Source organism: Carcharhinus amblyrhynchos, chromosome 9, assembly GCF_965287045.1.
Source record: "Carcharhinus amblyrhynchos chromosome 9, sCarAmb.v2.hapA, whole genome shotgun sequence".
NCBI lineage: Eukaryota > Metazoa > Chordata > Chondrichthyes > Carcharhiniformes > Carcharhinidae > Carcharhinus > Carcharhinus amblyrhynchos.
Genome location: NC_137332.1, coordinates 56929144 through 56941979, shown reverse-complemented (window position 1 = coordinate 56941979; position 12836 = coordinate 56929144). Strand labels below are relative to the sequence as shown.

At 41.0% G+C, this 12836-nt stretch overlaps 1 protein-coding gene across 1 annotated transcript in view; it reads left to right on the top strand.

Moving 5' to 3' along the window:
- Positions 1-12836, top strand: part of hmcn1 (hemicentin 1) — a 543993-nt gene that overhangs the window by 95960 nt on the left and 435197 nt on the right. Inside the window, exon 5 of the mRNA XM_080195726.1 lies at positions 12251-12422. Within this exon, the coding sequence (XP_080051852.1) occupies positions 12251-12422 (172 nt within the window). The remainder of the gene's footprint in view (positions 1-12250; positions 12423-12836) is intronic.

Here is a 12836-nt window from a genome sequence, read left to right as displayed (position 1 = left end):
GGAAAGACAGGAAAGAGAAAATAAGAATAAATAGATCTTTTTCAAGGTGTCAGACAACTGCAGGGATCAGTATGTGGGCCCCAGCTATTCAACAATTTGGATGAGGGAATCAAATCTAATTTCCAAATTTGCTGATGACCCAAAGCTGGATGGAATTTTGAGGAAGTACAAGTTGAGTGGGTGAATACATGGCAGATGCAGAATAATGTGGATAAGTGCGAAGTTATCCACTCAGTGGGAAAAACAGAATGACATGGCATTATTTACATGGTGATAGATTGGGAAATGTTGATGTAAAAAGAGACCTGGGTGGCTTTGTACACCAACCACTGAAAGCAAGTAGCAGCGCAGCTAGCAGTTAAGAAGGCAAATGGAATGTTGGCCTCTTTTGCAAGAGGATTTGAGTACAGGAGCAAGGATGTCTAACTGCAGCCGTACAGGGCCATGGTTCCTAGAATGGTAGAATTGTCATATGTGGAGAGATTGGGTCAACTGCACCTCTATTGAGTTTTGTAGAATGGGAGGGGATTTCTTGAAACTTATAAAATTCTGACAGGGCTGGACAGACTGGTTGCAGAGGTTATGTTTATGTGTTGGGGGGAAGGGGGTACATGCTTGTGGTGGTCTAGAGCAAGAGGTTGACACATGGAGTGGACTTCTCTGTTTTTTTGATCAGGCATCAGTTCAGGTGAGAAATGCTGCATGCTTTTCACTGATACCACTGCCGGCTTTTCAGCATATTATTTTGATACTTAGCCAGAGTGACATCATGGGTCCTGCTCCAAGATTTTATATGACTAAGATTAAGCCCACCATGCCAGCAATATTGATTTTTCACCACAATCCAAACATAAAAGGGAGAGAGGTTTCCATCCCCATTCGGGACACCCCACCCTTACCCATCCCCCCACCCAACATGCACTTCTCCATTGGAAGCCATCCCTCTCCAGCAGGGGGCAGTATTTGGGCACTGCAAAGGTATAACCCAAACATGTCCAGGGTGGTACAGTGGTTAGTACTGTTGCCTCATAGCACCAAGAGCCAGGGTTCAATTCCGGCCTTGGGTAACTGTGGAGTTTGCACATTTTCCCACTGTCTGCCTAGGTTTCTTCAGGGTGTTCCAGTTTCCTCCTATGATCCTATGGCCTGTTAGTGTCCCAAGGTGTGTAGGTTAGTGAGATTAGCAGGGTAAATACACGGGGTTACAGGGATAGGGCCTGGGTGGGATGCTCTGTTGGATGGTTGGTGCAAACTCAGTGGTCAAAAGGCCTCCTCCTGCACTGTAGAGATTCTGTGAATCTATCTATGATCTTCTTTCCCATGAGGACTACACTTGTCTATGTGCCCATGGTGGGTTTTCTTTGTCAGGTCTCTGTTTATCAAAAGCTTTTTCAAGCCCCGCCGACATGATGTCAAATGAAGCAGGCTGGTAATCCAAATGTGGGGATATTACATTTAGTTTCCTCATTTAAATCATTAATATATATGGTTAATAGCTGTGATCCCAACACTAATCCCTGTGGAACCCAACTCGATCACAATTAGTGTACTCATCATCTCTGCAAGCAATTCCCCAAAATCCTAAGATACAGGTAATCAGGTCCAAGGGATTTGTTAATTTTTAGTCCCATTGTTTTAAATTCATCTTTCCCTATTATCCCCAAATTCTCTACTTGGGAAAGAATTGTGTCCTTTCAAAACATTTGTTCAAAGTCTCTGTGATTTCCTGCTTTTCTATTATAATTCCCAGCTTCACCCTCTTAGAATAGAATCCCTACTGTGCAAAAGGAGGCCATTCAGCCCACTGTGAGCCTGCACTGACAACAACCTCACACAGACCCTATCCCCAAAACCCCACATATTTAACCCACTAATTCCCTGACACTAAGGATGGCCAATCCACCTAACCGGCACATCTTTGGATTGTGGGAAGAAACTGGAGCATTTGGAGGAAACCCAGTGCAGATACTGGGCGAACTTGCAAACTTCATGGTGGGGAGGCTTAAGGGACCAATGTTCACTGTCATGACTCTTTTCCTTTTTATATACTTGTAGAAGCTTTTACGGAGTATTTTTATATTTCTCGGTAGCTTTCTCTCAGCTTTTTTTGGCGTACCTTTTGCTGGTTTCTAAAATTTTCCAAATCTTCTAGCCTACCACAGACCTGTGCAGCATTGTACATCTTTTCTTTCAATTTGATATCATTCTTAACTTCCTCAGTTAGCCAGAGATATGCATCTCAAAGATTATGCTTTTTTTTCTTAGGGTCTTTCTTTCTCAGTGGAATATATTTTTGCTGAGAGTTCTGAAATTTCTTCTCCTACTTTCTGCTTCCCTGCCATCTTGCCTATTAGCAATTTTGGCAGTCCATTTTAGCCAACTCTATCTTCCTACCCTTGTAATTGGGTTTATTTAAGTTTAAGGCATTAGCTTCGGACTCAAATTTCTCACCCTCAAATTGAATGAAATTCCATCATGTTATCATTCTTACCTAGAGGATTAATTCATTTATTCTTGACTCATTATTCCACATTATCTGAAATAGCCTGTTCCCTGGTTAGTTCCAGATGCATTGTTCTAAGAAATTCTGCCAAATACATGCTAATGTATGTTCCTGGCTACCTTTGTTAATTTGATTTGTCTAATCTTTATGATGATTGAAATCTCCTATGCTTATTATAGTAGTGTTCTTATGAGCTGAGGTTATTTCTTGATTCATATTCTATCCTCCTATATAGGAGGCCTATAAACTATTCTGAATAGACTTATTTCCTTTACTATTTCTTACCTTTGCTAAATTGGTTCTACATTTGATCCCCTGGAACAATATTATTTCTCACTACTGTACTGACTTCTTGGTTTACAGAGTTTCCTCACCTCCTTGTTCTTTAGTTCTGTCCTTCTGAATATTCAGGCCCCAGCCATATCACTTTGAAACAACATTTCTGTATTGGCTATCACATCATGCCCATTTATTTCTATTTATGCTCTCAATACATCTATCTCATTGTGGATGCTGCATGTATTCAAATAAAGAACCTTTCCTGGCTGGAATTTTCTGACAACTGGATTTTTCCCCTCTCAAGTTTCACTCCAGCCCTGAGGAGATATCCTTAACCCTAGCACTTTGCAGGAAACATGCCCTTTGGAATTCTTCTCTCAGGTGCAAAGACCAGTGTCTATCTTCTTACGTCCTAATCGTATTTACCCCCACTACACCTCTTTCACACTTCCCTGTCCCTGACCATTCACCAAATCTGAAGCACCTAGCCTGTGATGTGAATGGTTCAAGTAGCTCTCCCCTTCACAATAGCTGAAGTTCAGACTCTAGCTCATCAACTTGAAGCCAAAGTTCTGAGAGCTACAGACATTTACTGCAGATTTGGTTAACATGGATCACCCAGGTATTCACCAGATCCCACACGTTACAACTGCAGCACATCATCTGTGCTGCCATCTTGATTTTGTTTGTATTTGACTAATTAGATTTTAACTTTAGAATATCATACAGCAATTATCTATTGTCATATTTAGTTTGACTAATTATGCTACTAATTTATATAATACTTGTATTTTGTCAGTATCAGTTTAAACTAATGGCTCAGTTTAGAGAGGGATTGAACTCCTGAAAACTCACCAGTTGATGCACCCAGTCTTCAGATCTCACTGTCTCTGACTCCCTCTCTTGCGTCACTCCTTTTGTTAATGTAAAAAGCCAAAACAGCAGCTCCTTCCTCCCTGCACCAAGTTCTTAGATTTAAGCTCTCAATTCTATTGCACTCTGTCTCCAGCTGCATTTTCATGGGACTTATGGGAGATTTAGTACACACAGTATTTATACAAACTCATATTCCAATGAATTAAATCAGTCACTGCTGGATAAGGAACCAGTTGTAACTAGTTACTTAATTAACTATCCTACAGGCTGCTCCAAAAAGGGATCATATTTATCGCCAACTAAGACCGTAAGAAACTACATTTTATTGTTACACATAAGCTAAATACTAAATGCCAACTTGATTAGATTTTAGAAAGAGATCAACCCTTACAACACCCTCATTTACCAAATTCCTGGATTTAAGTCCTCAGTCACGAGTTGGATATCGCATTCATCCCTAATTTGTAACTATACCATTCCACTTGCTTCTCACCACTTCTCAGGAACCTTACAGATCCAGTAATAATTAATAAATAATAGGTACAGCTTGTTGAAAAATATTGAAATTCCAATTTTTTTTAGTTCTGTAGTGTCTAGGTAGTTGTTAGAGCAACTTCCCTATTAGATAACTTAATCATGGGCTCAATGAGAGCTTGAAAAAGAACAATTGTAGATTCAAAAAGCCAGAGCATGTGGGCAGAATTTTGAAGAGTTTGCTCCAAAATTGTACCTTTGACCTGAATAAACTGATGGGCGTGAAGCTATGCTGTATGGTTTTCCAGGTTTTTGTACACATTCTCAACAAGACTTAACATTCTCAGCAAGGGGTTTCAAAAACTAGTCTCGAGTTAGGCATCCAAAGTGTTCTTTACATACGCCTGTTCTATTCTAGGATGTAACATGCTAAAGCTACACAAGCTAAAGTAACCTATTGTCAAGGCCCTGAAAAGAGCCATTCACCTTTTAACCTCCCCCTCATCCATGCATACAATGCTGAGAAAAGCAGATAAGAGAAACATTTACACCATATGAATTCACTTCAGAATATCCTTGAGAGTATTACTGCAAACTTGAAGTGTGCACCAGTGGTGTAACTCAAATATTTTGTAACTGTTAGCTTTTCCTTCAATTGAAATTATTTTGTCATTTGGAAGAAGTTATTTGTTAGTGAGCTAATTCCATGAGTTTATTTAATAAATGAGGAAGCAATAATGATGTAGTGTTGTCACTGGCTTATGCTAATGCTCTGGGGACATGGGTTCAAATCCTATCACGGCAGCTGGTGGAATTTAAATTCAATTAATGCATCTAATGAAAAATTAGTCTAATGGTGACCATTCCTGATTGCCATAAAAACGCATCTGGTTCACTAATGCCCTTTAGGGAGAGAAATCTGTCATCACTTCTTGGTGTCTCCAGATGTACAGCAATGTAATTAACTCTTAAGTGTCCTTTGTAATGGCCTAGCAAGCCACTCAGTTATGTCTAAAAGGACTGAAACCAGATGGACCATCCAACATTGACCCAGGCTCCAGAAGAAACAACAGCACATCTAATCCTGTAAACCCTGCAAAATCCTTCTTACTAAAATCTGGGAACTTGTGACAAAGTTGGAAGAGCTGTCCCACAGAAAAGTCAAACAACAGCCTGACATGTTCCAGACACCATCTCTGTGTATGTTCTGTCTCATAACAGGACAGATCCAGTAGAGGTGGCAGAGGCACAGTGATATACAGTTAGGAGAGACTTGCCCTCAGGAGTTCTCAACATTGACTCTGGATCCTGTGAAGTCTAATGGAATAAGATGAGGAAACCTCTTACTGGTCATCACCTGCTCATCACCCCCCACCCTGCCTCCCATGAATCAGTGCTCCTTCATGTTGAACAGCACTTGGAGGAAGTACTCAAAGGTGGAAAGGGCTCAGAATGTACCTTAGGTAGCTTGATAACACCACTGTTGACTAAACTGACCAAGTCTTAAAGGACATAGCTGCTAAACTGGGTCTGTGGCAGGTGGCAAGGGAACCTGGTGCAGGATCACCTGTCTAGTACAATATTGGTAGCAACAACTACCATAGAGTCCTTTGGTTTCAAAGTCTTGTCTTTATGTCCTTGTGGGGTACGAAGTCTTGTCTTTACATTGAGGATGCTCTCCATCATGCTGTGTGGCAGTATCACTATACTAAATGGGATAGAGAGCAACTCAAAACTGGGCATTCATGAGCTGCTATAGGCCATCAGCAGCAGCAACCATAAACTGCAATGTGATGGCTCGGCATGTCCTCCATCCGACTGTTGCCGCAAAGTCAGGAGATCAACCAGCGCAGAAGGGTATGCCAGGAGAAGCACCTGGCATATCTAAAAACAAGGGCCAGAATTTTGCTGCCTCACTCGCCCAGGAATCAGGGTGGGCAAGGCTCGCAGAACGGAAATCTGTATTGGCTCCAGGTAGATGTTATGAACTTTGCCTGAGAAATGTAGTAAAATCCTGCCCTAGGTGTCAGTCTGGTGAAGCTGCAACACAGGTCTACTTGATGCCAAATGGCAAAACCAGCACGCAATTGATAGAGATAAACAATCCTACAACCAGCAGATAAAATGTAAGCTCTGCAGTCCTACAACATCCAGCCAAGAATGGTGGTGGACAATTAAACAACTAACTGGAGGAGGAAGCTCCACAAGTATCCCCATTCTCACTGATGGGGAGCCCAGAACATTAGGGCGTGAGACATGGCATTTGCAAAATTCTTCAGTCAGAAGTGCTAAGTGGACGATCCTTTTGGGGCCAGCATAGTGGCACAATTGTTAGCACTACTGCCTCTCAGCACCAGGCACCTGAGTTTGATTCTGGCCTTTGGATGAGCTTGTACGTTCTCTCCATGTCTGCATGGGTTTCCTGCAAGGTAAGAGTTCATATAAATTTCAATTCAGTCTGTGTAATTTTCTACCTGATAGTCATCAGAAAATGGCACAGAAAATGTGATGTTTATTACCTTTATTATGCAGGACATCACCTTTCAAACAAAATCAGTCATGTGAAGTCAGTCATCCTTCTTAGGAATGAAGCTGTTCTGTCCTTCCTGTGACTGGGGAAATGGGAAATTTTCAGAAACTGTTTTAATACTGTATTCTTTATAGAGCAGTGAGTGAGGAGGGTCAGATGTATGTATTAAATTCACCATGGTTAATTTACTGAACAATATTGCTCAATGTAAAATTGAAAGAAGGATCACTAACTTTATATGACTGATTTTGTTTGAAAGGTGATGTCGTGCATAATGAAGGTCAATAAACATTACATTTTCTATGCCATTTTCTGATGACTACCAGGTAGAAAGTTCCACAGACTAAATTGAAATTGATATGAACAGTTGTCTTTCAGATTTTAATAGCAGTGACTAGTTAATAATTCCTAAGTAATAGAAGATGTATGAACTTGTTACTTTTATTGACATTAAAAAATTTTAAGTGTAAATGATCTCATTAATGATTTATTCAGAACAGTTGTTTTGAGTACAGATGAGGCTTAAATTAAGTTTAGATTTTAATCCTCCTAATCACCAAGAAATGAAAAATTGCCCTGTGTTAATGTTGTGTTAATTGTGTTGTTAAGATTGAGGATAAACAGAGGATATTGATTGAATATCTTGCATGCGTATAAAAAGGGATTTTAACTTATTTTTGATTATTTATTTTGTTAAGAGTATTAAAAAGGATTGTGTGGTTTTGATGAGTCTATGTTCCATGTTTACATAGGTTGTGCAAATTGTAGCTTCCTTTTAACTATTTGAGATGTTTGCTCCTCAACCTTTGGTTATATTTCAACCCCACACTCCTAATCTTCAGCTATTGATGTGGTAGGAACTGAGGTGGATTTGGTTTGGTTGGGTTGGGTTAGTGGGTGGATTGGAGGGTCTCTCACTCTTGAGTCTGATTCAAGATGGCCATAAACAGATCAAGACAGTAGATGGTTGAGAGAGTCATTTGACCTGATTGCCCCTCTTCTGTACTGACTTCTGAGTCCAGGTGTTTAGTTTTTTAAAGTTTATTTATTAGTGCCACAAGTAGGCTTATATTAACACTGCAATGAAGTTACTGCGAAAATCCCCTAGTCACCACACGCTGGTGCTGTTCCGGTATGCTGAGGAAGAATTTAGCATGGCCAGTGCATCTAACCAGCGCGTCTTTCAGGCTGTGGGATGAAACCAGAGCACCCGGAGGAAACCCATGCAGGAAACCATGGGAAGAGTGTGCAAACTCCACACAGACGGTGACCCAAACTGGGTATCGAACCTGAGTCCCTGGCGCTGTGAGGTAACAGTGCTAACCACTGTGCCACTATGTGTCTGCCAGTACGCTTGAAGCCTTCATGACTGGTGGGCACCACAGGGGCTGGAATACACCATCAGCCCAAGAACAGTAGTTTGATTTTCTAAGTTTCTTTTAAAGTTTTTGTTGTTGTGCCCCTATAAGCAGTGGTACTTGGCCAAGGAAATGCAATAGGTTGGGGATTGGAGGGATTTGACAGAGGTACCCAATTTCCACTCTCCCAATCTGCCTTTCGCTAATTGCAAAAGGCCCTCTGAGTAGAGCAGCCAAGGTATCCACATGTATAAGTCATGCGCTTCATTTAGACATATAAGTCACAATCCTTTAATATGCATAAGATTTGATGAAATTTTCGGGTGTCAGTGGATGACATATATGCTCTGTTATTATTACACAGCATTGAACAGCCATTGAAGCATTTATGCCTCTCCTGGCCTTACAATAATCTTTTGACTTACTTCTGGTCCTTTTGTACCTGAAGGATTCCCTCCAAACCCTTTAAGTTTCAACTCTTTGCTCAATTCTTCAGTGATGCTGTCAGATGTTGCCGACCCTAATCCCCACTATCAGAAGCAGCCTGAGACCTGGTTCAGCATCACAGCTCATCAGTCAGTTATAAATAAGGCCTCTCCATCAAAGTTGCCCAAGGTTCTTGCTGAGGACATTGGATGAGCAACATGAATGATCTATCCACTGTCGAGCAATAATGAAAATTGACACTGATATTTATAAATGAAATGGTGCATGACAGCCAGTTTCATCTACACTTGTTATGTAGAGGACCTGGTTATGGAACTGCAGAGTTTTTTCCACCAGCAATTTAGATGAAGCCTTAATAAATAGCTCATTTACAGGAGTTAATAGTTGCTGACCCTTTGCTGTTCAATAGTATGTCACTGACATCCCTATATTTGTGTGATACTTGGTTTAAGTGTTTTTATGGCCAAATGCTGTAGATAATGTGGCTTTCTCACCTTACCCAAAATGAATTGATTGTTGACACAATGGGTTGGGAATAAGTTAGTAGAAGAAGGTGAAAGAATTATCATTTGGATCAATTTAAGTTACCCTGGCACTTGCCTACAAAGTGAGCTAATTGTCCCAGTGGATTATGTATTGTATTAAAGATCAGAGGTTGCAGATAACCCCTAACTTTAATGTGTGTTCTGGTTGAATTAAAGTTTACCAGCATGAAATCAGCCCGTACTCATGTATCATGCCAGATAAGTTGAGTGGTCTGAGAGTAATTTCTAGTGGGTGCAGAACTATTTCTTCTAATTTGAGACAGGGCAAAAGAGTTCTAAAAAAATGCTACAAAATCCATTTGGTAATTTAAGAGTCAGAGTAAATGGTGGTGAGTTTTGAGGTTAATGAAGTTTACATGACAATGATGGGCATATGCTCATTTGTGCCAATGATACTGGATTACTGATGATGATGATCAATTCACAAGAAAGAGGAACAGATATTACATTTTGTGTTCTAATCACGTTGAATTGAATGTCACATAATATTGTTTAATGGGATTTTCAAAATGGTCAATTGAAGTTAGCATACCATTCGTAACCAAATCATCCTTATAGTGAAGTGTGCTTCAAATGAAGGCTTGTTCAACTTTGAGTGTGTTTCATTGCAGATATGATACAAGCTGGGGTTTAAAGTATATTCATGGAAAAGCAGACATAAGTCAAACTAGTTAAAAGTACATGTCTGGGCCGAATTCTGTTTAGAATTAAAAGCATAATAATTCTACTCATTAACACTCAATTCTGCTCGTTTGCCATTTTTAAGGCAAAGATGGGTAGATTTTTGAACAGTAAAGGAATTAAAGGTTATGGTGAGCAGGTGGCTAAGTGGAGCTGAGTCCACGGACCGATCAACCATGATTTTATTGAATGGCGGAGCAGGCTCGAGGGCCCAGAAGGTCTACTCCTGCTCCTGTTCTTGGAAGATTTTCTTATGTTCTTGACACATTAGCTGAAATTCCTTGAGCCCTGAGCCTGGCATCCTGATTAGGATGTAACTCAGTGTTGGGGTTTGCGGAGTCAATACCCAACCCTAGGGGACAGCGAGCAGCCTGTACAGAGCAACCTGTCATTAGATTTGCCGACTTGGGCTGGTCAAATTCCAGTGTAAATGAGATCATGGAAAAACTGACCTTGGGAAATTGGGTTTATTTCTCAGTGGAGATCTGCTTTCTGAAAAATGGAGTCACTGGACAGTGAGATAAGTAACTTAAATGCCCCATGTAGTTTGCTTGATAATCACTGAAATATTTTCCGTGAAGTTGGGGCTACTTTAAACTAAGAGTCTTTTAAAAGAAGATGAAAAGAATTTAGCAGATCCTCACAGGCATGGCAATTTACTTTATTTGGTTTAGTTGCCTGGTGGTTCAGTGTTACTCTGAGCTGGGGCTAGAGGGTTCCAGACACAGACTCTCGCCTGGTCTTCCTTGCCAGAATCATCAGCTGCAGCTTGGCAGTGGCTCCCAGCCATGGAGATGGAGTATGGCTCACTCTTGGCCACTGCCCAGGAAATGATGCAAGTGCTGCTTCCATCCGGTATCATTGATCTGACTTTTTCCCCACTCTTCAACAACCGATTGGTCAATGCTGCTTGGATGGGGCAGAGGGGCCAGTGATTGCCTCCCTCTGTCTCCACCTGCATATTAGACAGAAAGAGAGCCACCTGAGTGTGGTCCATCCCTGGAACAATGACCTCTCACCAAGAGCCTGTTTCCTTCAGATGTTCCAATTTCCCCCAACACGCGGGCTGCACTAACTACAGGGGCAGCTGTAAGCAGCTCGGGGCTCAAGGAATTTCAGCTACTGTGTCAAGAACATAAAATCAAGAACAGGAGTAGGCCTTCTGGGCCCTCGAGCCTGCTCCACCATTCAATAAAATTATGGCTGATCTTTCCGTGGACTCAGCTCCACTCACTATTAGCGTCCTAATCAGCAGTCAGCAATACTAGTTATCGCCACTTTATCACGAAGTTGCTTTTGTTGCAACTCCTGCTGCAGCTTGTTCACTGTGGCCACCTAGGGAATTTGTATTGGGGGAAGGGGTTCACAGTTTACACCAGAACAGGGTGGCATGGTAACAAAGTGGTTAGCACTGGTGCCTTACAGCACCATGGAGCCGGGTTCAATTTTCAGCCTTAGGTGACTGTCGGTGTCAAGTTTGCACATTCTCCCCGTACTTTGTGTGGGCTTCCTCTGGGTGCTCCACAATCCAAAAATGTGCGGGTTAGGTTGATTGGCCATGCTAAATTGTACCTTAGTGTCAGGGAGACTAGGCAGGTAAATATGTGGAGTTATGGGGTTAGGGCCTGGGTGGCGTTGTTGGTGCAGGCTCGATGGCTGAATGGCCTCCTGCATTGTAATGATTCTATGATTTACGTGGCGCAATAACGCAGCGAGGAGGAGCTCTCTCTGGCTGAGAGGCAAATTGGTTGGAGAAAAACAAGCAATAACATTTATGAGCGCAATATGCATACACAATATCCACGTCAATACTGGTATACATCTTATGCCACTATGCTGCCAAACATTCCATCAGATCACCACTCTACAATGAACCCTGAGCTTCTGTGTGTGAAATATTGTACATATTAATTTACTTGCTTCAAAGTAATGTTTTTAAAATCTCCCAGATTGCTTTCAATAGGAAACAGGAGAGTGATACTAATTCCAGGAGATTCCTGACCATTCTGGGAGAGTTGGCAACACTACTTGTCATGTTCCCTGCATGTCAATCAACCTGTCCCAGATAGGTTAATACTAAAAGCAGCAGGATGATGCTCTTAAGTGGTTATTAATTGTCAATTGACAAGGTGGCATGAAGTTTGACTGTGGGCCTTCCTGCCACAGATTTTATCAGGATGGAGATGGAAGGTGATGGTGTCCCCAACTTCCTGCCTGATTAAATATTCTCTCTGCCCCCAAACATATAACTAAAGAGAGCAGAAGGTTCTGCCCTTAACCGTTAACATTTTGGAAATAGTCATTATTTATAGAGAACAAATGATAATTTTTCGTCACATCCTGATTTGTTATTGATGAGGCAAGTTATGTGCATTTAAAAAAAAAGTTCTAAACTCTTTTCTTTCTTTGTAGTCTATAATTGATATTCCTTTAAAGAGAGAGGCCAGTAAAGAAGTTAGTGTTGGTAGCATTGTTTTATTTCCTCCCAAAAAATTCCATACTGTCACTTTATGTTGGAAAGTTGATGGGTCAATTTCTCTTACTTATTCATTTGCAGGTTTTGAAATGGGTAAAAGAAGCAGTCCAGGCATCTAAAGTCCACCTGCTTTCCACAGATCATGTCACCCAAGCTGTAAACATCTGGAAAATCCCCTTTGATCCGAGTCTAAAAGAGGTCACAGTGTCTCTTAGTGGTCCTGCCCCCTTTATTGAAATCCGTGATCCTACAGGTATGTTTTTTTTTAAACATTAAAATGATTATTGGAAAGGTCATGATGTGTAGCGACTTATGAATATTGGCAGTTCTTGTCAATGTCACAAGATATTGAGATTTCTCTGAACATGGTCACCCATCAGAGTGAAAGCATAATGCAGTTGGAAAACTGACAAAGTTAAAGTGGTGGTTTGTCATTATTTTTCTCACTTTCTCTATCTCTTTCTCTTTTTGAAATGATCTAACAATCCATGCAGCTGTAAATATCAATTGGTAGAAACCGCCACAAGGATTCTAATGCTTCATAGCAGCTGTGATAGACAGTGAATGTATACAGACTTTTCACCCACATCACCATAACAGGTTTTTAAAAATGCCCCTAACTCTGAATGCCCCTTTCTAAATACTCACTTCTATTGCTTCAATCTCT